Source organism: Aythya ferina (assembly GCF_964211825.1).
Source record: "Aythya ferina genome assembly, chromosome: 1".
In the NCBI taxonomy this organism is placed as follows: domain Eukaryota; kingdom Metazoa; phylum Chordata; class Aves; order Anseriformes; family Anatidae; genus Aythya; species Aythya ferina.
The window spans coordinates 129,175,444-129,198,043 of NC_140296.1; the positions used below are offsets into that span (position 1 = coordinate 129,175,444).

At 36.3% G+C, this 22,600-nt stretch overlaps 1 protein-coding gene across 2 annotated transcripts in view; it reads right to left on the reverse strand.

Annotated features, from left to right (window-relative positions):
- LOC311429636 (solute carrier organic anion transporter family member 1A2-like) overlaps positions 1-22,600 on the reverse strand; it is a 49,199-nt gene that overhangs the window by 10,920 nt on the left and 15,679 nt on the right. For both annotated transcript variants that reach the window (XM_084505717.1, XM_084505716.1), the window contains exons 2-5: positions 7,347-7,453; positions 6,056-6,197; positions 4,097-4,229; positions 2,175-2,281 (exon numbers count right to left, since the gene is read on the reverse strand). In XM_084505717.1, the coding sequence (XP_084361843.1) occupies positions 2,175-2,281; positions 4,097-4,229; positions 6,056-6,197; positions 7,347-7,406 (442 nt within the window). In that variant the 5' untranslated portion in view covers positions 7,407-7,453. The remainder of the gene's footprint in view (positions 1-2,174; positions 2,282-4,096; positions 4,230-6,055; positions 6,198-7,346; positions 7,454-22,600) is intronic.

Genomic DNA, 22,600 nt, shown 5'->3' on the forward strand with positions numbered 1-22,600 from the left:
ACAATCAAAATGAAGATCCACAGCCATGTATCTGACCAGCCTGCTGAATCTGTCTAGGGATCTAGCTCTCATTCTTCATGTTTGTCCTCCTTCATAACTTAGTAGTGTGTTGCACCACAGTCATTTTTGTCCCTCATCAGGAGCTAAGAGATCTTGGTTGTTTTCTTTCTCTCCCTGAACTTGGGTTTCTTCATCCCATACAGTTTTCTTAAGATTCCACTGTCTTCCATGTTCCACTTTGTCACACTGATACTTGTCAGTGCCAATTTGCTAATAAAGAAAAACAGATTTTATTAACAGTAACTGATGACTTTCTAAATGAAAGCATCTCTGATTAGAGACCAAGTCTGTACTGATATCAGATTGCTGTCAGCAAACATGAGTGAAGCAATCCACATGCAAGTGTGGTCAAATTCAAAGCAGTTTTTGCATTGTAAAGGAGATGGGCTTGTATATATGAACATCACAGTTTTGCTTGTCCACAGAGTAACAGGGAAACTATTAAGTCAACCAAGCATAGCCATAGACATGAGAACGTATGAGTTCTAGGTTCTACATAAGCAGTAAATGATTGTATAATTTAGAAAAAATGCTTTACCTATCTATACTTTTTGTGTATTTATAAAATGAAGAAAACTTTATATTTTATATATTTTATATTTTCAAATTTTCAAATGAAAAATTAATACCAAGTGCTATTAGGCATACCCTTTTCTTAAATTTTCCTTGCGAAGACAGAAGAATTTATGCCTAAAGTAACATGCAGTCTTGGAACGCTATTAGGCCACATCCAAGAGGAGACAGAAAGCAACAGTACAGTATCTCTATGCTTTGATGTCACTGGGTACATACAATATTACAGCAGTGTGATTCTGCTTCAGCACACAATGGAACACAAAATATAACAGTGAACTCTGAGATTCATTTCACCTAACTTTTGCCATCTACCAACCACTTAAGCCTCCAAGAGTCAGTAGGTTCATTCAGGAGGTAATCTGACCCAATTTATAATAGAGATCATGAATGTCCTTACAGCAAGGGACACTGTCTGCAAGGACTCTGTACTCTCCTTTGATGAATTATCAAGGGAGTCTAGAAAGACAGTTCAGACTAAAGGCTTCCTTTTGAGGAAGATTAATCCCATCCCCAATGTAAAGATTTTGCACATGATTATTTAATTGTTGTCTCTGACTCTTCTGACTTCAGAGTAGTTACTTTTATAATATATTATATTATTTCATATACTACTGCTAGTGCACAGGCATGTTTCAGTATCCCAGATAAGTTTCAGTATAGTTTATGATATATTCTCTTTTCTTTAAAGAGCCATGGGAGCTACTTTTTTTTTTTTTTCTTTGTCTCTGTTTCTCATTCTTTTATTTCTCATGTGGTGCATCAAAATATATACATATGGAAAGAGAGAAAGAATCATAGAATCATAGCATATCCTGAGTTGGAAGGACCCACAAGGATCATCGAGTCTAACTCCTGGGTCCACACAGGACCACACAAAAATCAGACCCTATGTCTAAGAGTGTTGTCCAAACACTTCCTGAACTCTTGCAGGCTTGGTGCCGTGACCACTGCCCTGGGGAGCCTGTCCCAGTCCCTGACCATACTCTCAGTGAAGAACCTTTTCCTAACATCCAGGGTGAACCTCCCTGATGCAGCTTCATGCCATTCCCTCAGGTCCTATCTCTTATCACCAGACAGAAGAGATCAGCACCTTCCCCCTCCTCCTCATGAGGAAGCTGTAAGTTATGATGAGGTCTCCCCTCAGTCTCCTCTTCTCTAGGCTGAACAAACCAAGGGGCGTTAGCTGCTCCTCACGCCTTTCCCCCTAGTCCCTTCACCATCTTTGTAACCCTCCTTTGGAGATCTTTTAATAGTTTTACGTCCTTTTTATACTGTGGTGCCCAAAACTGCACACAGTACTTGAGGTGATGACGCACTGGCACAGAATAGAGTTGAGCAATCACTTCCCTTGACTGGCCGGTAATGCTGTGCTTGATGCAACCCAGGATATGTAAATTTCCTGACCTCTAGTTTTTATGCCTGTAAATGTACCAATCAAAAGTATAACCCTATATAAAAAATGCTAATAAAAAAATCTATTTACTTAAACACTATAAAAACTGAGGAAAAATTAATAGTAGACATGGGAAGAATCATACCTGTTGATGGTTCCTCTGTAGGTAAAGAGAATGAGCTTTGATTAACAAAGCACAGAGGCATGACTGAAGAATTCTCCAGTGGTGAAATGCTGCTTTCAATATAATACCTGTTTGAATCAAAGTAAAAAATGTACAGATTAAGAGCAAATATATCAGAACAACCTTATAAATCTGTTCTTCAGTAAAGAAGCTACCTCAAAGAATGTGTGCAGCTATAGCAAGAAGGAAATTCACTTCAAAAGTTAGCTCAGCATTTGTAACAAACCAAAGTAGGAACAAAAGAGTTGTAGCAAGGGACTGACACAGTGTTGGGATGGGTATGTAGTATCTACCATAATTGTGTAACAGATGCTTCAGGAAATGATGAAATACCCCAGTGAAGCCCCTCATATCATTTTGTCTCATATTCTTCTTACATTCTAATCCAATTTACACCCTAAGCAGAGGGTACCACCAAGACTGTCAGAGCCAGAGCCATACCACATTGGACATAGCAATATTAGAGGATTTTTTCATCAAACTAACTAAATAAATAAATAATCCTCACTGATTAGAATACAGACAAGCCTAAATTATTATTTTGTTAAACCAAGCAAAAATAGTGAAAAAGTGGTTAAAGAATCACTATGGTTTGTAAAGGCCTTGCCAATACAGCAATCAGATATGATCTATCATCCAAGCTCCAGACCAAAGAGACTGAAAAATCCATCTTAAAAATCATCTTGTATTGCCCCTACAGTGGATAAGACGTAGTAGCATAATGTGACAGTATCACAGACCACTGTTTCTTAAGAAAGGCTATGCAAGAGGTAGCACAAGAAGAAAGGCAAGGCACAGCAAGGCAAGACAAGGCAAGGTGCCCTGCACAGGAGTGATTGTCCTTGGGAATGATTACTGAGTTTTGAAGTCATGTCATAAGCAAACAAAACAAGCTGCTGTACAACTGTCTTACCATACTCATGTTCAGCAATGTCTTTTTCATTAAGCAATCCTATTCCAGTGGGAGGCAATGGAATTAAGGCATATAAGGATCACAGAAGCTGCTGTGAGCTAACCAAATGTGGTAGCTAATAGGTAGCTAAGCTCCACCATGCTACTCTCTCACTCCTCCTCCTCAAAAGCACAGGGAGAGAAAATATGATGATAAAATAACTCATGGGTTGAGATTAGGACCAGTAGATAAATCACCAATTACATCTTAAGCAAAACAGACTCAGCATAGGAAGATTAATATAATTTATTGCCTATAACTAGCAGACTAAAGCAGTGAGAACTAAAAGCAAAGTAAAACACCTTCCTCCCCATCCATCCTTTTTCACTTCCTCCCCTGACTAGCACAGGTGAACATGGAGTGGAGGCTGCAGTCAGTCCCTGACACTTTGTCTCCACCACTCCTTCACGGTCCGTCTCTGCCCCTGCTCCCCATGGGGTCTCTCCCATGGGATGCTGTCCTTCCTGAACTGAGCCTGCGGGGGCTGCCCACAGGCAGCAGCTCTTCAAGGACTGCTCCCACATGGCTCTGTACCATCCATCCCCCTGGAGCAAACTGCTCCAGCACAGGTCCCCCACGGGTGGCAGCTCCCCCAGATCCCCTGCTCCTGCGTGGGCTCCTGTCCACGGTCTGCAGCTCTGGCCCAGGGCCAGCTCCTGCGGGGGCTCTCCACGGGCTGCAGCGTGGAGATCTGCTCCATGTGGGACCCGTGGGCTGCAGGGGGACCACCTGCTCCACCAGGGGCCTCTCCACAGGCCACAGGGAACTTCTGCTCCATGCCTGGAGCACCTCCTGCCCTCCTGCTGCACTGACCTTGGGGGCTTCAGGGCTGGTTCTCTACATTTTCTCAATCTTCTCTCCCAGTTGCTGTTGTGCAGTCTCTCTACGACCAGAACCTTGCCACATAGACCCAATACACCAAAACACTCACCTTCCAATTAGGAAATGAGGAAGTGATATCAGAAGACATCCAAATGACAGCACTGTGCAGCCCAAAGCAATTATTTTGGGTCTGTGAAGCCTTCCTCCAAAGTAACTCACAAAGGCTATCAGCAGCAAGTTACCTGCAAAAAGAACCTGAATCATATTTACAAACCAAGGCAACATTTTACATTTTAAAATCCAATGCATTTTTTTTTTTTTTGTATTTTGTTAGCTCAACATCTGCTACTTCTCTTCTCTTGTAAAAACTGTAACTGGCTAAACAATGCAGTAATTCCTCTCTAATTGTGGTTTTCTTCTGGAAGAGTTACACCACATGGGAAATACATAAGAATAGAAGGCAGTATGAAAAAGAAATTTTGGTGGAAGAGGAAATTTTTGACTGCACCTATGTAGAGAAGAAATTTCTCACTACTTTACATAAAGACAAGACCCAGAGCTACAGAATAGTAGTTGCTTTGGGAAGTTATTCTCCTAGGACACTCTATTTCGCAATGTGTGGAAAATATTGATAAACATGAGATGAATAGCAAGAAAAGAGTTGAATTTATTAAATTTATTAAATTAATATTAATTTCAGTAATAGTTACAGAGGAATAAAAACAATAGATTTCGTACCTAGTCCTATTTAAAAATACAAATGAGCTAAAAAACTCCTCCACTTTCACTTCAGAATCAGTTGATTTGCTATACTCTTCATTACTGTTATGCAGCTAAGAGAAGACTCAAGCCTCATGTTAGGAATCAGGTCCCATAACAGTAACAATTTACTAATTGTACAACTACTCATTTTGTGATCTTTTTAATCAAAAGAACAAAACCATGTCTGTGACTGGTGAACATAATGCTCTGAAAGAAGATAGAATCTTTTTGTGTGTGTGTGTGTGTATAATTGCTAGAGACTTCATTGAACCAGTTACTTAAATGACACAAACACATATACAGTTCCCATAATTAACCTATCTCTGGCACATGCATAGATTTTTAAGCATTTAAAATATTAATCTCATTATTTACAGTTACTTTTACATCTTTGGAGAAAAGAATGCCAAAATTTTCTACAGAAAAGTGAGTATGAAAGGATACTTTATTTAAAATGTTACCTTTTTACATACCATATCATTAATCTTGGCCATTTAATGTTTCTTAAAGTCTCCTTCTTATCAAAAGCAATAATATATTCTGGGTATACAGTCTTTTTTGATTCTATGATTTTTTCATATCTTATAGCTGCCTCATCAGACTGCTTTGAAGGCAGCAGCATGGTGTCATGAATAGTTTCTTCTACTTATACATACAGATATAGAAGACCAGGGAAGGGGATGAAAAGAGCCTTAGCTTTCCTGCACACATCCTCTGAGGATCTCTACTTACATGGATCTGACGTTATGAAGTCTTTTGTTTGGCTTTTGTGGCAACAGCAAGACATTGCCTGTCTTTTGGCTGTAAAGCTTACTGACAGGAGGGGCACTAACAATAGACCTAGAAACTTTCTTTACAGTTGTACAGGTATGAAAACTTAAAATACTCCTGAGTTTGAGTAAGGAGACAATCCATTCCAATCGACTTTGAGGCCGCTGATTAAAAAGCTGTAAAAGTGCTAATATGACCTTATATTCCAATTGAGTTTATAAAATCATTCTATTTTTTTAGTTGATTAAAAAGCTTATAATATATTTGTTTTGTTAGTTGTTCTGTTATTATTATGAAGGTGCAAAAATTAGCTGAACCAGCCTTTAATCTCAACCATCTTCAATTAAGCTGTTAGTTTCCAAGACACTAAATATATAAGTACGAGCAGAGACAGTAGAACAAAGTTGGTCATTTTGCTGTCACAAACAACAATTGGCAGATTAATACAGACAGTAGAGTCACTAATTAATAATAATAGAGCTCAGCCAACATTTTATAATTTCAAGGAATAACAAGTAATAAAATGATTGATTACCAATTTCAAAGCTTCCATTAATGATCCCCACTAAAGAAGCTGGAATATTAAATTGTTTCTCTATCTGTGTGTACATGCTGTTCATGTAAGCACCAGACATTGTTTTACCAACAAATGCAAGTGATAGTGCCAGCAGAAATACCTAGGAAGGAAAGAGAAGAATACGTGAAGAATTCAAAATTATATATTTAGGAATTTACAGCATTGTTTACCCACCAAAAGTGTGCTTCTGGGTTAAACAATTTAATAGTCTCAATACTCAGACATGTGAATAGAATTTAAATATAAATGTCCAAATCCCATCAGCTATCTTTGTGCACAGACTTATGGCTTCACTAAACTAAAAAAAAATGAGGAAAGATTTTGTTCTTCACCTGCTCCCAGTCACCAACATTGTCTTCAGAAACCTTAAATCCCACTTCCCCGGTCAAGACAGGTACAGCACAACCTTTCCCACCCTGTGCCTGCTGCAAGGTTGCCATCTGCAGGACTGCACAACTCCTGCAGTCAGAAGGAAAAAGCCCAGTGTGCTGGGTGCAAGGATCTTCACATTCTGCTTATCTGAATGACAGAATTCTTGCAGGATTAAGACCATTGCCTTTGATAGAATTACTTGATTGAGTAGCTGCTATCCTTTCTCGGTAGAGGTCATGAGACCATTTCAAACATAAATAGTAAATAATGCGTTCTCTTTTTTACAATTACCTGGTAGTAATTGACAGTGGGGAAAAAAAGAGTATCTGCAGTAGTATTCAAGTCCTTTTAACTTAAGGGTTATTCATAAACATTATTTATGAAATACATTCAATAGTATTTTAAATGCATCTACTGCAAATGCTAAAAAGCATCAGTAATGTATTTGAGCTTTGTCTTCCTATTAAAACAAGCTATTTTATAGCTTTTTATAGAACTTCTTGACTTCTAAAATAGTGTGGGGTATATTAACAGCCAATTTTTACTTCCATGTCACAACTGGCTCATTTCACAGGTTTGTGAGGGAATAGGGGAATTACAGAAAGTAAAGCCTAGAGGCATTACGGAAGTTCAGAGGTGGAGATTCAAAGCAGCAGTCAAGCATACCTCCGACACGTCAGACAACATAAAGGTCAGGGACATAAAAAGCAATATTTGTTTGGTTACAAATTTTCTTGACCTCAATTGTTAAATCATTACAGATAAAGAAAGAAGCAGACTGTTCATTCTTTTAGTCTATATTTTAACTCCTACTGAATGGCTGTAAGTGCAAACAATTGCAATTGCATTCATAAAAATTACTAAAATATTTCTGTACCTTAAGCCTGGAAATACCGCAGAATTTGTCCTCTGCACGTGGTTTCTCATCTTCTCTCATGTTGGCTTGTTGAAGTGATCCCAATATCTGAATCTGTCTAATGATCCCTTTACAGTGTTGAAAAAGACAAAAGAAAAAAGGAAAAAAAATTGTCCCATGTTTGTAAAAAAAAAATATCCAAATCCTTCGAAGATACTTGATATTTGAGCATCTTCCTTAAATAATAACAAAATGGACTCTAACAAAACTGGATTCCAGCAAAACCTACAAGCCCATGTACATTTTTTTCTTTACATTTTGAGAAAATTTGACATAAAAATGTAAAGAATGTAACAGCTATTTTTTTTTCATCTGTTGAGCCGCCCCTTCTTCCACTGGCATCAGTGTAACCATAAATTTTAATAGAAATCACTTTGAAGCCTAGTTTCTTGGCATTAAAATTAGAAGTAGAAAAAAATAAAATCAAAACCACCAGACCAGCTTAAGTTCTTAACAAAACAAACCAGACTCCATTCAGCTTTCCCTCCCAACATATGCAAAAAAAAAATCCTTCTTTGTCTGAATACTTCTAGTTGTCTCCATCTCAGCTGGGTGGTTAGAGATTCAGGTACTGCTAAGCCACTTGCTTTCTCACATATTTTATATATTTCCCCAAAAAATATTTAAAAAAGAAGACACATATTCTGGGGATTTAGAATACACTGACCTGTAAAAGCCCCTACACATCTTTGGCTTACCATGCAGAAGAGTTAAACAGAGAAAAAGAACATCTGTTTAAGAACTCTAAGAACTACCATAAAGGCTTCATTAAATCCAGTTATTCAACACAGTTCCCTGCTGCCTGATGCAGTAAGCCTAAGAAAACCAGGGCAATTCAGAGCCCTACCTTACAGCCAGGATGGATACAGGTACATTTCCCCCTTTCATCACTCTTTTCAAAGTGCCATCTTGTGGCACTTGCTTTTCTCAGTGTTTTCCACTTCATGGAGCCATGGCCGAGAAGCAAACTATCCTTGACAAGCCTGCCAAAAAGACTGAATTGCCCTTTCACATTCTTCAGCCCAACACCCTCACAGTCAATCTCTTCACACAATGATTTCTACAACAATGTTAATCCTCTCAAATGCATTTCTTCATTAACTTGATTCCTGGCAAAATCATGGGCATTAACTCTTTCTTTAGCCACCCCCATATTTTCGGTCTCTAAAAGAGGAATGCATTATCATAACATTCCTGAAAATACTAAATTTAAAATTAAATTTAAAATTAGTTGGTTAGCAGCTTGGACAAATGTCTCTGACCTATAAATAGATTGCATTTCTGCTTTGTTTAAGGACGTGTAGTCATGTTGTGTTCAACCATCAGTATTAAAATGCACTTACATAACTATATATATATAAATAAAATCCCTCCTACAATCCCTCTTTACAAGATCTTACTCTTTCCACTTCTGCTCTGAGTTTGGAATGCATTTATGGCAGGCAAAAGAGTTAGTTCACAGAAACACCACAATTTACACAGTGCATAAACAGTGAAAGAACATCATGTGGACAGTTTAGGTACAAGCTACAGTTATGAACTAGATGCATGAAGGACATGTAACTTAGGCTAAAAAAAAAAAAAAAAAAAAAAAAAGGAGGGGGGAAGGGGAAACAACACATATATCCTGTATGGATTAGAGCAGACATATTCTGTGTGGCTGGTAACAGCAAACAGGCTACACCTGAGAGATGGGTGTTTGGACATCTTTGTCCTACACATATCTATAAATAAGTTAAAGGTTTAAACCACTTATTAACATTATTTAATAAAAAGCACATTAATTAACAATTAATAAACAAAAAATAGAACAAAAGATATACAAATATCTGGATTTAAAATTCTAGGAAGCAATATTCTGCAAAATTGCCTTCCCTAAGTCCCAAGGGAACATCTTATTTCCAGTTTAAAATGCATCTTCCATTTGGCTCAGTTTACATATGAGTAAACTGCTAAGTCCATGTTTTTTTTACAAACAGGATTAAAAGTCACAATGTAATTAATTATTAGCAAATATAGTGTCTGTCAGAACTTTTAACTAACTTATCTTTCTAGTTGCAAAAAGTACTTTAAAATCATGTTTTACTAAACACAGTTCAAACTGTTACTCAAATGCAAATATACTAATGTTGGATTGCGACAAAGGAAAAGATTCTCAGGGTAAAACAATTATATACTTACAGTTTTGAAAAGGTTTTCAGAAGAAATGACTGATATACACTTAAACTTTGACCTTTATTCTAAATTGTTAAAAATTAACCCAAGTATACTTAATTGCAGATTTTTTGCTTTTGCCAGTTCCAGATGCACGTTAGTGAACTCATTCAGATATGAAAAACAGGCTTAAAAAGTGTACAGAATTGTGTATATTTACAGGTTTAGGCAGTGTCCAAGCAAAGTGTGACATGAAGTCAGACTGAAAAACAGGAACAAGTCTGTGTTTCTCACATCTTGAGAGGATGTTTAAGCCCTGAGTTGCTAGATGGAATGCAGCACAAGCATAATGATTGGCTTCTTTTTGCTGTCTTGGGACTATTTGGAAGAAAGTATAGCCCTTTCCAGTCATTATAAAGTACTTGCCTCTGAAGCACAGTGACATAACCTCACTCTTTTCAACATCTCCATCTGCAGGTCTTTAGTGTTTTTTTGTAGTATAACAGCCTTTCTGAATCTTTTTTCTATGTAAGTTTAAATATATGCTGAATAATTTGCATGTTGTTAATTCTAGAACAAGGCAAAAATCCTGATAATTAGGTACTTCTATATTCACTATGGGCATCCTTTCTTTTGGGACTGTTGTTGAGTCATGATGGTTCACCATGAAGAAGAGAAAGATTGGAAAACTGCCCATGGTCACATGGCCCATGGTCACATTGTGGCTGTACTGCAGGCTGAGTGCTGGTAGTTACCGATTACTGGATGTTACAAAACCAAAGAGTAGTTTGACCAAGTGAAATGCTATTGTGGAAAAGAAAAACAGGTCAAGTGACTGCAATCAAAGCAGGTAGACACCAGATGTGGGAACCATCAGAGAGACATTTGAGTTATTTGACTATTGGTGCTGAAGCAGGTTTCATCTGTGACCTTAAGTCTTTTGAGGACATTTATGTTTGCCTCCCTCACAAGAGTAACTACACATGCACATGAAAACCCCACATGCAAAGTCTACAAAATGTGGTGAGTGTGGGATTGGTATTATTGAACTCCTGGCTTTGAGCACAACCTCCTAGGACAGTGTTTCTACGCTTTCTTCTAGCTGGAGGAGCACAAAGCTTTCCTGAAAAATCCTTCCGAACTAACATATACCTTTCAAGGTTAGGCAGCTGTAAGTGGAGAATTAGCAGACCAGCAAGGTCTCACATACTTAGAAGTATAATACTGTACTGAAAAACATTTTAATTTGAAATATCACTAATATAACTGGCTTTCAGGCTATCTAGACCTTAAACAGTTAATTTTTATGGTCATTCTGCAGACCACCTGTTGATGGCTTACATACCACTGGCGGCTGAGAACCCCCTCCTGCTCAGTGCTGCACCAGTGCATGAGATGAGGCATTTTTCCCTGTTTTGTTTGTTTGTTTGTTTGTTTGTTTTTGTTTTTCTTAGAACAAAAATACACAATAGTAAATTATTGAGAGCATGTCTTCTCAGTTCACACACTAGAAAATTTCTCAAGTAAAAACCTATTAGCATGTGCTTCTAGTATGAGAAAATTCTCATAATCCCTCAGAAAACATATATTTCACAAGAACTATAGCCCTGCTTTCTGTCCTTTCTTCATGATAATCTCCAAAAAATCACACATGATGGCTATACTGAGATTTTGCTTATACAATTTAAATAAAATTAGAAATTCTGTTTCCAGATTTGATTTCCTAAAACTAAAATCTGAGGTAAAGTGTTATTTCCCAATAAGATATTTTGAGGTTTTTCTTGCATTTTATGTTTTTCCCCACTTTTATATTGCTGCTTTTGGAAAACTGGAAAATTAAAAAATAATAATAATTAAAAAAAATGTGACAAAAGAAGAAGAAAATACAAAGGCAGTGGTCCCAGTTCTGTCCAATACTGTTTTGTGTTCACAGAAGACAGTACTATGAAAAGGTAATACTGAACAGAGTTAGAAAACAGCTGAGTATAAAGCTGCCTTAACTCTATGCAATCACCCTTACTTCTTTTAATAAAACAGCTAAAGGTGATGAGAGAAGACACTGCCCACCCAAATGGCAGTTTATGACCGTTTATGAACAGTGTATGTCAACAGCATTATAATATTTATTCAGCTGTAAAGTAACTTCTCCCATATGAGGTGCAACAGCCTTCCATGGCTATGCCTTGGTTTTTGTAGGACAAAAGTCTCAGTGTCATTAGAGTATTACCCTTGCTTTTGCATTAAGAATATCTTAATTTCAGTAGTCCCATTGTAATAATCAGCTATGAAAGTCTGTCCGAAGCAATCAAAAGACTTCATTAGGAGAGTGCACATGGAATTTGATATATGATATTTATCTTAACTGATTAGAAACCAGAACTGTAGATCTCAGTTTAATTGGTTTTTTTTTAACCCTTGCTTAGGTATTACAAGAGTTTAGTATGCCTGTCTTCTTTCTCACACCATCCATTTTTTTATATTTCATGTCATAACTATTTGTAGAATATCTTATAAATATACTTTATATTTAAAATGACATTTTTTACAAGGGTCATGATTTTGACTACAGACATGATCATACTTATCTAAAAATATTTACGTGAGCTTCTGAGGTATGTGTATAGGTATTCCCATTATCTATAGAAAATAAGCAAATCACTGAAATAATAACAATAATAATAATTAAAAAAACATTGTTTGGATTTTTATTTATTTAATATTTAAATAAATAACTGCTAAGTAAACTTTGAGGAGGTAGAAAATCATAGAAACACCACATACAGGACATTATTTTGTTGAATAATAATTTCTGATCAGGGTGAATGAAGTTGAAGATTCAGACCCAGAAGGAATTACACTAAACGGAAAGCAAAAATTCCAGTCAAAGAAATACCTCCTGATAGTAGGCACTTAAAATTTTGTTTTAAATAATTCTTTCTGTTTCAGAGAAAAACAAATCAGATGGCAGTTTAAGTGCCACCTTAAGACAAATAAGTGCTCCCTTTCCTTTTGAAATGAAAAATAAATAAAATAAAATAAAATAAAATAAAATAAAATAAAATAAAATAAAATAAAATAAAATAAAATAAAATAAAATAAAATAAAATAAAATAAAATAAAATAAAATAAAATAATAAAGGGGAAGAAGAAAAAAAAAACATTCTATCTTTTTAAAGGCTGAAGCATCTCTTTACTATGATGGCTTTAATTACTGCACACATCTGCTTATCTCAACTCACTTTTCAGGTTTAAATGCCTGTTTCCAGAGATCCACACTGACCATTATAAAAGGTTTATTCTTGTATGTGCCACTCAGTTTTGATCTATTCACATCAGCATATTTACAAAAAGTCTGAAAATAGGGACCTATGTGATGAACATTCTAAGAAGTTAAAGAACTTTCTCTTACTGATGTACTTAGATGTGAACTTAGCTTATATTTAAAAGAAAAATGAAGAAATAGATGCTTTGAGGGCATATTCCTTGGGACACACACGTGTGCATGCATACACACACTAACAAGAGTTATACTAAGGAGAGTTCGTGTTCATGAAACGGTAATACCAACTTTCTTTCTGGTGGTGTTTTTTTCCCATGCCACTATGAGAAAGGAAGTGCTATTTGAATTATATAAATAATGGTTTCATGGAGAAAGGAATTTTTTCTTACAAATGAACAAAGGCTAGTAGTGTCCATATATTTGGCTCTATAGCCCTAGAAGAAGGAAAAGCCTTATACAGGAAAAACCAAAGAAAATATTCCATTGAAAATAGTGTTTTCCTAGAAAAAAAATAAAATAAAATATATATATATAATAGATCAAAAATACATTTATTTGATGTTTTGAATAAATTCAATTTATTTGAATTTAGCTTTAGAATTCTACAGAGCTTTTATATTTTCTTAGACATTTGGGGAGCTGAAGGATGTTGAGGGAACACTTTTGTGGTAAGTTCATACTCTCAATTTTAAAGCAGATATTTGACGCCTACTTGTGTGATCTGTGTGTATAAAAAAGGTGCCTGAAGGGATACATCCACAGGGGCCATGACTGAGCACTTGGTGAATGGCCTCCCTCAGCTGCTGTGAATTTTCAGTGTTTGGATGTGCTTAGGTGCCACTGGGAGGCACTTACTGTACATGCCTTGACCTTTATAACCTGCTTTTGCTTCAGCACACAGCCTTCAGCAGTGGGACTGAGATACTGAATGAAGGTGAGAAGTCACTGCCAGATCTTTGCAAGGCATCAGTAACATGCATAAATTAAATAAATCTCCAAAGTAAATTGGAGTAGAGATATGAAATTTACATAAATTCAAAAATGCACAGCCTTTAAATATTCAGTAAATTAATGTAAAATTCACGAAGTGTGGAATTCAGTGTTTTTCTCTATTGTGACTAACTGAAGCATTATAGAGCATCCCTGATGTTTTGGAATATTGAATTCCCACCTTCTTGATGGGATTCCTCCTAAAAACCCACATTTGTACCAAGTTCACTGCTTCCTACATTATTAGACCACCACTTCAGAAACTGAGAATATACATATTTTCTTCAATATGGAAAGATCTTGTTTGAGGGGCACCCTTATTATTCCAGTGTTCCAATAAAAGGAAAATACCTTGAGAGAGTAAAGTATTTGTATAGAATCAGAATCAGCTATACCCTATTCTTAGCAAGTAGCTTTGTTGAAGTTCCTCATATAGACTCTCTAAATAGGTATTAGACAGAGACAGATATTTCCAGAGAGCAATTTATCCCACCTTAAGACAGCTGTCTAAAATAAGTGGGAGGAAATGGTCTCTGGAGGTACTTCTCCTTTCCTTTTGACTTGAAAGTCTGAAGAGCTAGCTTAGTCTAGATAACTAACTTTTAGACAGAAGAAAATCAGGTCAGATAACACCTATCCTGTATCTTTCTGCTTCTTATGTCATTCTAGATCTACTCATCTTGGCCAAGAAACAAAAAAGGCTGTCATCCAGTGGCTCTCAGACTAAGGTCAGTACCCCCTTACAATTGCTTGTGCGACCTCACAGGAAATTCAAAATGCAGAGCCGATGTAAATTTTCAATTAAAAAGCAACAACAACTACTTGTATTGTGCCTAAATATTACAAATAATGATGAATTATCTACCCAAGATACAGGTGTGATTTTTGGCCTCACTCTAAATATGGCAGATCATTTTGGTAACACTGAAAACTAAATAGCTCTTTTCCAGCAGTGCAGTAGTATCCAACCACAAATGGAAGTTAAATTGGGAAAAGATAGAAACATGAGCTATGTCTCCATAGAGTTTAGCACTATAGCAATTCTGGGTTGCACATCCTGTAGGACATAGCATGGTAAAACAGAAAAGGATGTTGTGATACATATTAGATTCCCTGCCCTACAGATTAGATTCCCTCAAAGCTGGACCACAGTCCAAGCAATGCTTTTATCAGTGATATCTCCTGAGATCTGCTTCCCTACTACAGGCTCGTCAGTAGACATAAGGGAGCTTAAAATGTTAGTCCTCACTCATACTGATGAGGACAGTGGCCATTCATCACTCTCATAGCTGCATAGCCATGCTTTTCCCAGTCAAATGAAGGCTAACAGAGACAACTTCTAACAAGAACAACACAGAACTTTTTTCTGAGGGTCTGAGTGCACACTGCCAAGTTAAACCTTTGAACAGGCCAGCAAAGCTGAGTCTGGAAACCTCACTAAATAGGCTCTTACACCACATTGTATTTGCTTTTTACTTTCAGCTGTTCATACAGCTCACAATATCTGCACAGGGAAAACAAAACAAAACAAAACAAAACAAACAAACAAAAAAAAAACTTCTCAAGGTAATTTGGGAATTTACCCTCTCAGAAGACAGAGAGGAAGGATGCAAAATAAAGAAAGCTATAATAATTTAACTGAGCCTTCTTTATTCAACAATGTATTTATTCTGGTAGTTGTTATACTAGCCTAAGGTATGTTTTGGATAGCCACAAGGTCTCATTGGACTTGCACCTGTAAATCTCTTGATTTACAGAGAGCTTAATCTAGAAAGGGAGTAAATCAAGAGAGAGAGAGAGAGAGCTTGATTTACTCAAGCTAGGAAAGCACCCATCTCCATTTAATAAAGAAAGTGGGGTGTTGTTTATCCCTGTATATGCAGAAGCACAGAGAGGCACAAGACCTTCTGCCCATTTTGACCCTGAATTCAGATGTAATTTGAATATGCAGTACCCGTTTCTTTCCTCTCACCTCATCAGAATGCAGTTGTCAGCTACAAACTAAATGAAGATTCGGATATGTCTTCCACCCTTGACTCTGCCATTGACTCTGTGCATCACAGTTAAACTAATTATTTCAGTTTTTCCCCTGTAAAACAATAAATTGTCATTTATAGCATGCATTGATAGATATGTGGAGATAATATTAAGATATGTGGATATAATATTATCTATATGCAAAACATAAAAGATTTTTTATTTTCATAACTAACTATATTTAAACTAGTAAGATTGTCATAACACTGTTTCTTTCAATAGAAAGGATCAATATATTGACTTCCATGTGTATGAATGTTTTTTGGCTTCGTTTTAGCAAAACAGGTTCATGTCTTTCTGCCTTGTGTCAAACTCTATAAAGACATACAATTCTTCGTTCTCCGCAAAATTTGCCACAAGGCTAGAAGACATTCTGTTACACAAACTTCTATTTTTAAACGATAGAAAATACAAATGTTCTGATTGTCAAAACAGCTTTTCAGAATCAATTACCTGTGGAAAAAAAAGTTGAATACCTAATGATATACTTTTGGCCAGTACCTCCTTTTTATAATACAAAAGGGATTTGTTGTGTGTTCAGGTCGTCAACTTTCCACTAACGAGGCATATTGTCTCATGAACACACTTTTAAGAGAAGTTAAAGGAACAAATGTACTGTAGGTTGACTGGCAGTTCAAAGGCTTCAAAGACTCTCTGGAGTCTTTTCCTCTAAAAAAAAAAAAAAAAAAAGACATTAACTGTGATTCATCAATCAGTGGTTTATGTAATCTGATAACATTTCACTTTTGCTATCCATCAAGTCCCCAAGTTTCTTGGTGTGTGATAATGTACTTTGTGAGATAGCGTCACACAGCTGGTTAGATACAAGTTACTAGAAAATGTTTAAAGGTGATATGCCTAACCTTTCAAAGTGCTCTTTGAATAGGGACCTCTTCTAAGACAGCTCAGTCCTAAAAGGTGAGAAACATCCTCTTATAAGAAGAGAAGCTCTGGGAACCTGGGTGAACTTTTGGGAACTGGGCACATAGCTATGCATCTACATGTGAGCACGGCTTTCTAGCTACAAATATATAATTTTTTTGAAACATGGGCAATTTTTGTAGGATCTTCCTTTCTTGCTCAGAAAGAAGTTGCATGAAATATACATCTCTTTTGACAAGGGAAATTAAAGAAATGACTTCAGATAACAGTATACACTTAAGACTCTATCATAAAAAATACCTCTATGGCGATAATTTTTATGACTCTTTCAAAAGATGTTTAATCAACTGCTGCAGACTGTTATGAGTGTTATGTAAGCCAGCAGGACAATATATGACCTGGAGCAGTGGGCTGTAATGACCCATAACACCATGGAGAAGATAGTGACAGTTATGACAACTGCTTATAAAATATTTTAGGAATGTGTTAACCCTTCATTGACATGAAATTATATGAACTGTTATGTTATACTGATATAAAATTATACATGTATATAACACTGCCAAAGTTCCTAATTTTTTTCACACAACACCAATAAGCATGAACAATGTGGCAATGCAATATTTTTTGAAAAATAAAACTAGTCATTTTCAACCTGGGTTACTGCATCAGGAAGTAGTATAGGGATTCTCTAAAGAGTAACTGAAGCAGGTCCACGGTCACTAGAATCATAGTCACAGCCAGAGGTCTACCCACCATCTGGAAATGTGTAAATCAAGGGGGAAAAAAATGAAGTCCACCAAACTAGACAATAGTTTACACAATCAAAAAGGCTCTGAACCCAAAAATAGAGCTTATGCCACCCTTCTAAATAAACACTTAGTAAGAACTCAACACGCGTGGATTTTAAGATGCTTGCCCTGAATATCTGCTTTGCTGCTCTGCACAGGGTTCTGAATCAAATGCTGTGATAAGATGAATTATTAGTTTTGTCCCGTTAAAACTGCAGCATTCATTGGCAAAATATGTGTTAACATGAAATTATTTTAATATGTTAATGACATAAAAACTCCAGAACTTAAATTTTTTGGTGTTGCAATAGTGCAGTACCTTCAATTCTGCACTGGGCATTTGGTTCAACAACAGTTTATTGCAGAAAACATCACCTTTAGAATTAGCCATGACACATACCTAAAGTATTTGTGAGATTTTACATTTAAATATTGTCTTTTCCATACCATTCATGTCTTCTGCTGTCAGGGAAGATCTCAGTCAAAAGTGGAGTAGTGGCTAATCAGATGGAAACAGAAATATTTGGTATAAAAAAAAAAAAAAAAAAAAACAAACATGTAAAATGATCATAACAGAGCAAAAATGCAGTAAATTTTTCCAGGTATATATACTGATTTTCTAATGAATTTTTAATGACTTCTTTCAGCAGAGACAACTTCATGTACTGATTCATGTTCCTTGTGCATATCAAAATCTTTTCTCATCTCCAAGTAGAATGAAAAGGTCAGGTCTTCTGCTCACACATACAATAATGCAAGCATACATCAAACACAGCCCCACTGCACTTCTCTTTGAAGGAGGGCTACCTTGTTTTGCACCTAAGTGTGCCAACATAAAATAAACGAGTTAATTTATCTTTCATGGTATTGTCAATGTAAATTCTCCTACACATGCTAGTACACTGCATTTGCCCCTGGTGAAAAATTATTACTAACATGACTGATTCCCAGTTCAGCACAATTCTCCTTTTTAAACAGGAGAGAAAATGCCACTATTAATAGCAGAGCTGTCAAGACAGCATCATCTGAAAGACTCAGAGTGTTTCAAGACAAAGCCAGATTGTCATTCTCTTTCTGCATCTTGCAGAGAGAGGGAAAAAAAAAAAAAAAAAAAAAAAAAAAAAAGTCTTATTGTTGAAAGTCAGATAGTTTAAAAGAAAACTTAGTTTAAACTTATGCATTGGATCAGGTAAGGAGGGCTGACGTGATTCTGTGTAGATTTATTTTGAAAACTAGCAGTTTCTTTTAAATGGCTCCATTTGCTCTCTACATTTTAGCTATTCACCACTTCTCAAATAACTACAGGGAGCATGGAGGGTGGTTCCTGGTCTCACTGTATCTTCCACAAACAGATGTCTGTGTTCTTTAAAATATGTTGGGGCATGGAAGAGGTGTTAAGAGTTCTCACAGTAACACTTGGTAAATCAGAAACAGCATTTCTACACAGACCTAATTCCTTAATCTAATTCCTTTTTTTTTTTTCCCTTAGAGTAGCATGCAAGGAGTCTTCATTCTGTACATCAAGTAGCTCTGTAGTCACTCTGGACTTGTCTGTAAGGAGACCTAAGCAGTGAGCCAATATGTGAATTTACAGTGTAGTGACTCTGCAGGGAGATATTCCAAGTAAGTGTCAAAGCCTTCCTTTTAGCAAAATAATTTGTTCTTTTTTGAAGTACTCGTTTGAGTCCACCTATTAATAGGACTATATATACTATTGTGCTAGTGTATATATGACATTACAGCAATATATATGAAAGCTGAATACCTTTCTGTAGATGACTCCTCATAGACTGCTACTTTGGATAATTATCATAGCAGAAAGCAATGGATGCCTCAGGTTACCAGGATGGAAGAAGAACAGTAATATTTCACATTACTGAGTTAACATTAGCAGCGTCTAGAGCCCTTGTAAGTGACATTGATAACCAAAGGAGAGTTCTGCTTTTGCTTATATTTCTGGAAACTTATTTCAGGACAGATTAAAAATATCAAGAATTTAAAGCATTTGTTGTATGAAAAGGTGAATTGTTGGATGCAAGCCAGTAGGAGCGAGTCATGCAATTAAAACTCTATAAACTCTAAGTAGGAATGGCATTAGGAAATAAAACGTATCGATCACAGAAATGACTGTTCTGTCATTTCTGACTTTTCTGATGCAAACATGGTTTTTATTTCCCTTGCATGGGAGATTCCCAGCCACAGGAACTGACTCAGCACAAACTCTTCTGAGCCCATTCTCAGATCAATCATTAGCAATAGACTTTTGAGGATACATCATTGTTCTGTCAATGATGTGAGCTGAGTAGCATGATAAATCGTAAAGGATGGCTTTAAGATTCTGTTAATTATCCAAATTACTTAATTCCATTTACTAGTCAGTTCCATGGATGACCACCCTTCATTTCTGAATCACCTGTTTTTTTCTACAGTGGGAGAAATTGTTACCTTTGTCTCCATTAACTCTTCTGCTGCTGCTTCCACATTTTTTTCAACAGAGTTAACATAAGTTTGGGGATCAACAAAAAGAGCTGACTGAGTTTCTATCGGTGCTGAAATAGCCCATGCCAAGTAGGAGTAACAAAGAAAGGTATGCTAACATGCTAGCAAAAACACGTTTGATAAAACAATATTTAAATAAAGCAAATGTACATATCTTAAGTGCTAACAGTAGCAAATTACAACTCAACTCACTGGAAAATACAGACTGTCTAGTATTCATCAATACAGTAACAAGCAAGAAATACTGGGAAGACAATATTATAGCCAAAATTTTCAGACTTTGGCATTCAAATGCAAAAAAAAAAATCAGGGAACTATCCGGGTTCCTAATCATGGGTGTCTAGTGCAATTTTAGACACCCTCTGATATTCTACCTAGTCAGCAGTTGCTAAAACAGTGCCCAGCTAGCCAGGTTCATGCATGACAGTCCTGGATGTACTAAGGGAATATGAAATAACAACAAGCAACTCTGTCTAGACACCTGACTTATATCTCTAAATTTTAGGTTTGGCCACTTGAACACAAGGCACTTAAACTTTTTCAAATGTGCTGACATTATTGATGAAACACTTTTTATAGTTTACTTTTGTTTTGATGCTCAGTTCAAACTTATTTATAAGAAATAAAAGGCTAAATATGTTATAAAAATTAAAAAAAAAAAAAGGTCAGATTATATGAAACATTTTGCTCAACTCAGAAAACTACGAGCAGTGACACTTGCACCATTCTGTTTCATTTCTGGTAGTATTTATACTGACACATATTAATGCAGTTACTATTGTGATTTCTGCTTTATTCTAAAAATTGAAATATGCCCATTTCAGATTAATGCTTAAAGTTTTTTCTTTTCTGTTTTAATACAACAGGCAAACTAAACCATGAGTTATTCACACACTTCTAGCTCCTGGTAACTGAGCAACAGTGTAATTTACTGGAGATAGCTATCTTACACAGCAGAACATTATCTGGTAAAGTACATGCAACAAGTAATATGGCTTTTTGTGACTTTCACAAGTGGAAAAGAAACATCCATTACCAAAAGTCAGTATGTGTGTCGTTAATGTTAGTAAGCAAATATGAAATTAAGAAATTAAAAAGCAGCCATTAAAAGGGAGCAGCAGCCAATCAGGAGGTATCAAGAATAGCCTAAGAAAAAATGTAAATACATGTATGACAAAGAGAGGGAGACAACCTTGAATGTCAGGGAACTGAGAACAAAGGAGAAGTTAAAGCAACCATGATGGAATTCATTTCACAGACATCTGTAGTGTAAACAACTGTAATGGAGCCAGTCACTCAAGGCTGTTTTTATAGCCAACAAGGAGAAACAGGCACAAATCATTTGAGCTATTCTAGTCTCCTACATCAGGAACATACACTAGAATGCTCTCTCCATACATCTCACAGTTAGATAAATTCAACTCCCCAGTAAGAACAGCAGACACTTCAGAGAATACTGACTCCCTGTTCCTCTGCTGTCAGTATGTTACACTGCAAAGTTCATCCTCTTGCATGTTTACGTAGGCAGTTCCAGAAGGGACCGAGGCATTGGCATTCCATATCCTCTACTTTCTTTGTAAACCTCATCTCTGGTGTCACCTTACCCCCATACAGGCATAACATGTTATATAATTCTTTTTATATGGACTTAAATGACGGTATAAATATGTACAGTTATCATGTAACTACCAAGGACAGAGTTTTTCCTGTGTTTCTTTATTGAGAATAGTTGTTTTCACCTTTAACATGATAACATTTTTCATGCTGAGTAATTAAGGGTGTTTTTGAGATCAAGGTTAAAGAACTTTATCAGTGATAAAAATAGTACTAACCCCTTCACTGATTGGTACTAACTACACAGTCACTACTTAGTGCCAGGTTCTTGAAATTTCAGGTCTGCTGTCACAGAGATTCAACGATTTCATATTCCATTCTTGTTTGTGTGGAAAAAAAAAAAAAAAAAAACACCACTTCTGCATAAGAGAATCTGTAACAGAAGCAGTAATTCTTCATTTTATTAACATATCTGAACAATAGCTGGATAGACTTCTTGCTGATTCTGCCAAGATTCTATGTGGTCCAGAAGAGAATGTAATGCTCCTGGGATAGCATGAGCCCAGTTTCGTTCCTAGAATACACTCAAGAATTTCTACGTCCTTTAAAGCATTAAAGGTTTCCCAAGACACCTTGCAGGACAGCTGGAATTGGGATCTGGGACCAATATTTATTTAAAAAACTCGTTTCACTTCTCTTATGTCAACCTATAGCTTGATTCAAGCTTGATACATCACTTAGATGCTGATAACTGATTCTGAATATTCAGTCTAATCTTTCAACAGCTCAGCCAAACTGCATCTAATCTATCTACTGCTTTTAAGGAGTTGAAATGACCTGAGGCTGCCTTTTTGCAGAAGCTGAGCATGCCTGCCACTGCTGAGAGCCAGTGGGACCCAGATTTCTTCCCACTCTGGAAGAAGTGCACCAAAGTACTCAAGTTCAATATTCAAACTGTGAATGTTGGCTGGTGTCAATAACCAGACAGATTATTAGCATAATTATTTTGGCACAATTCTATCTCTGTA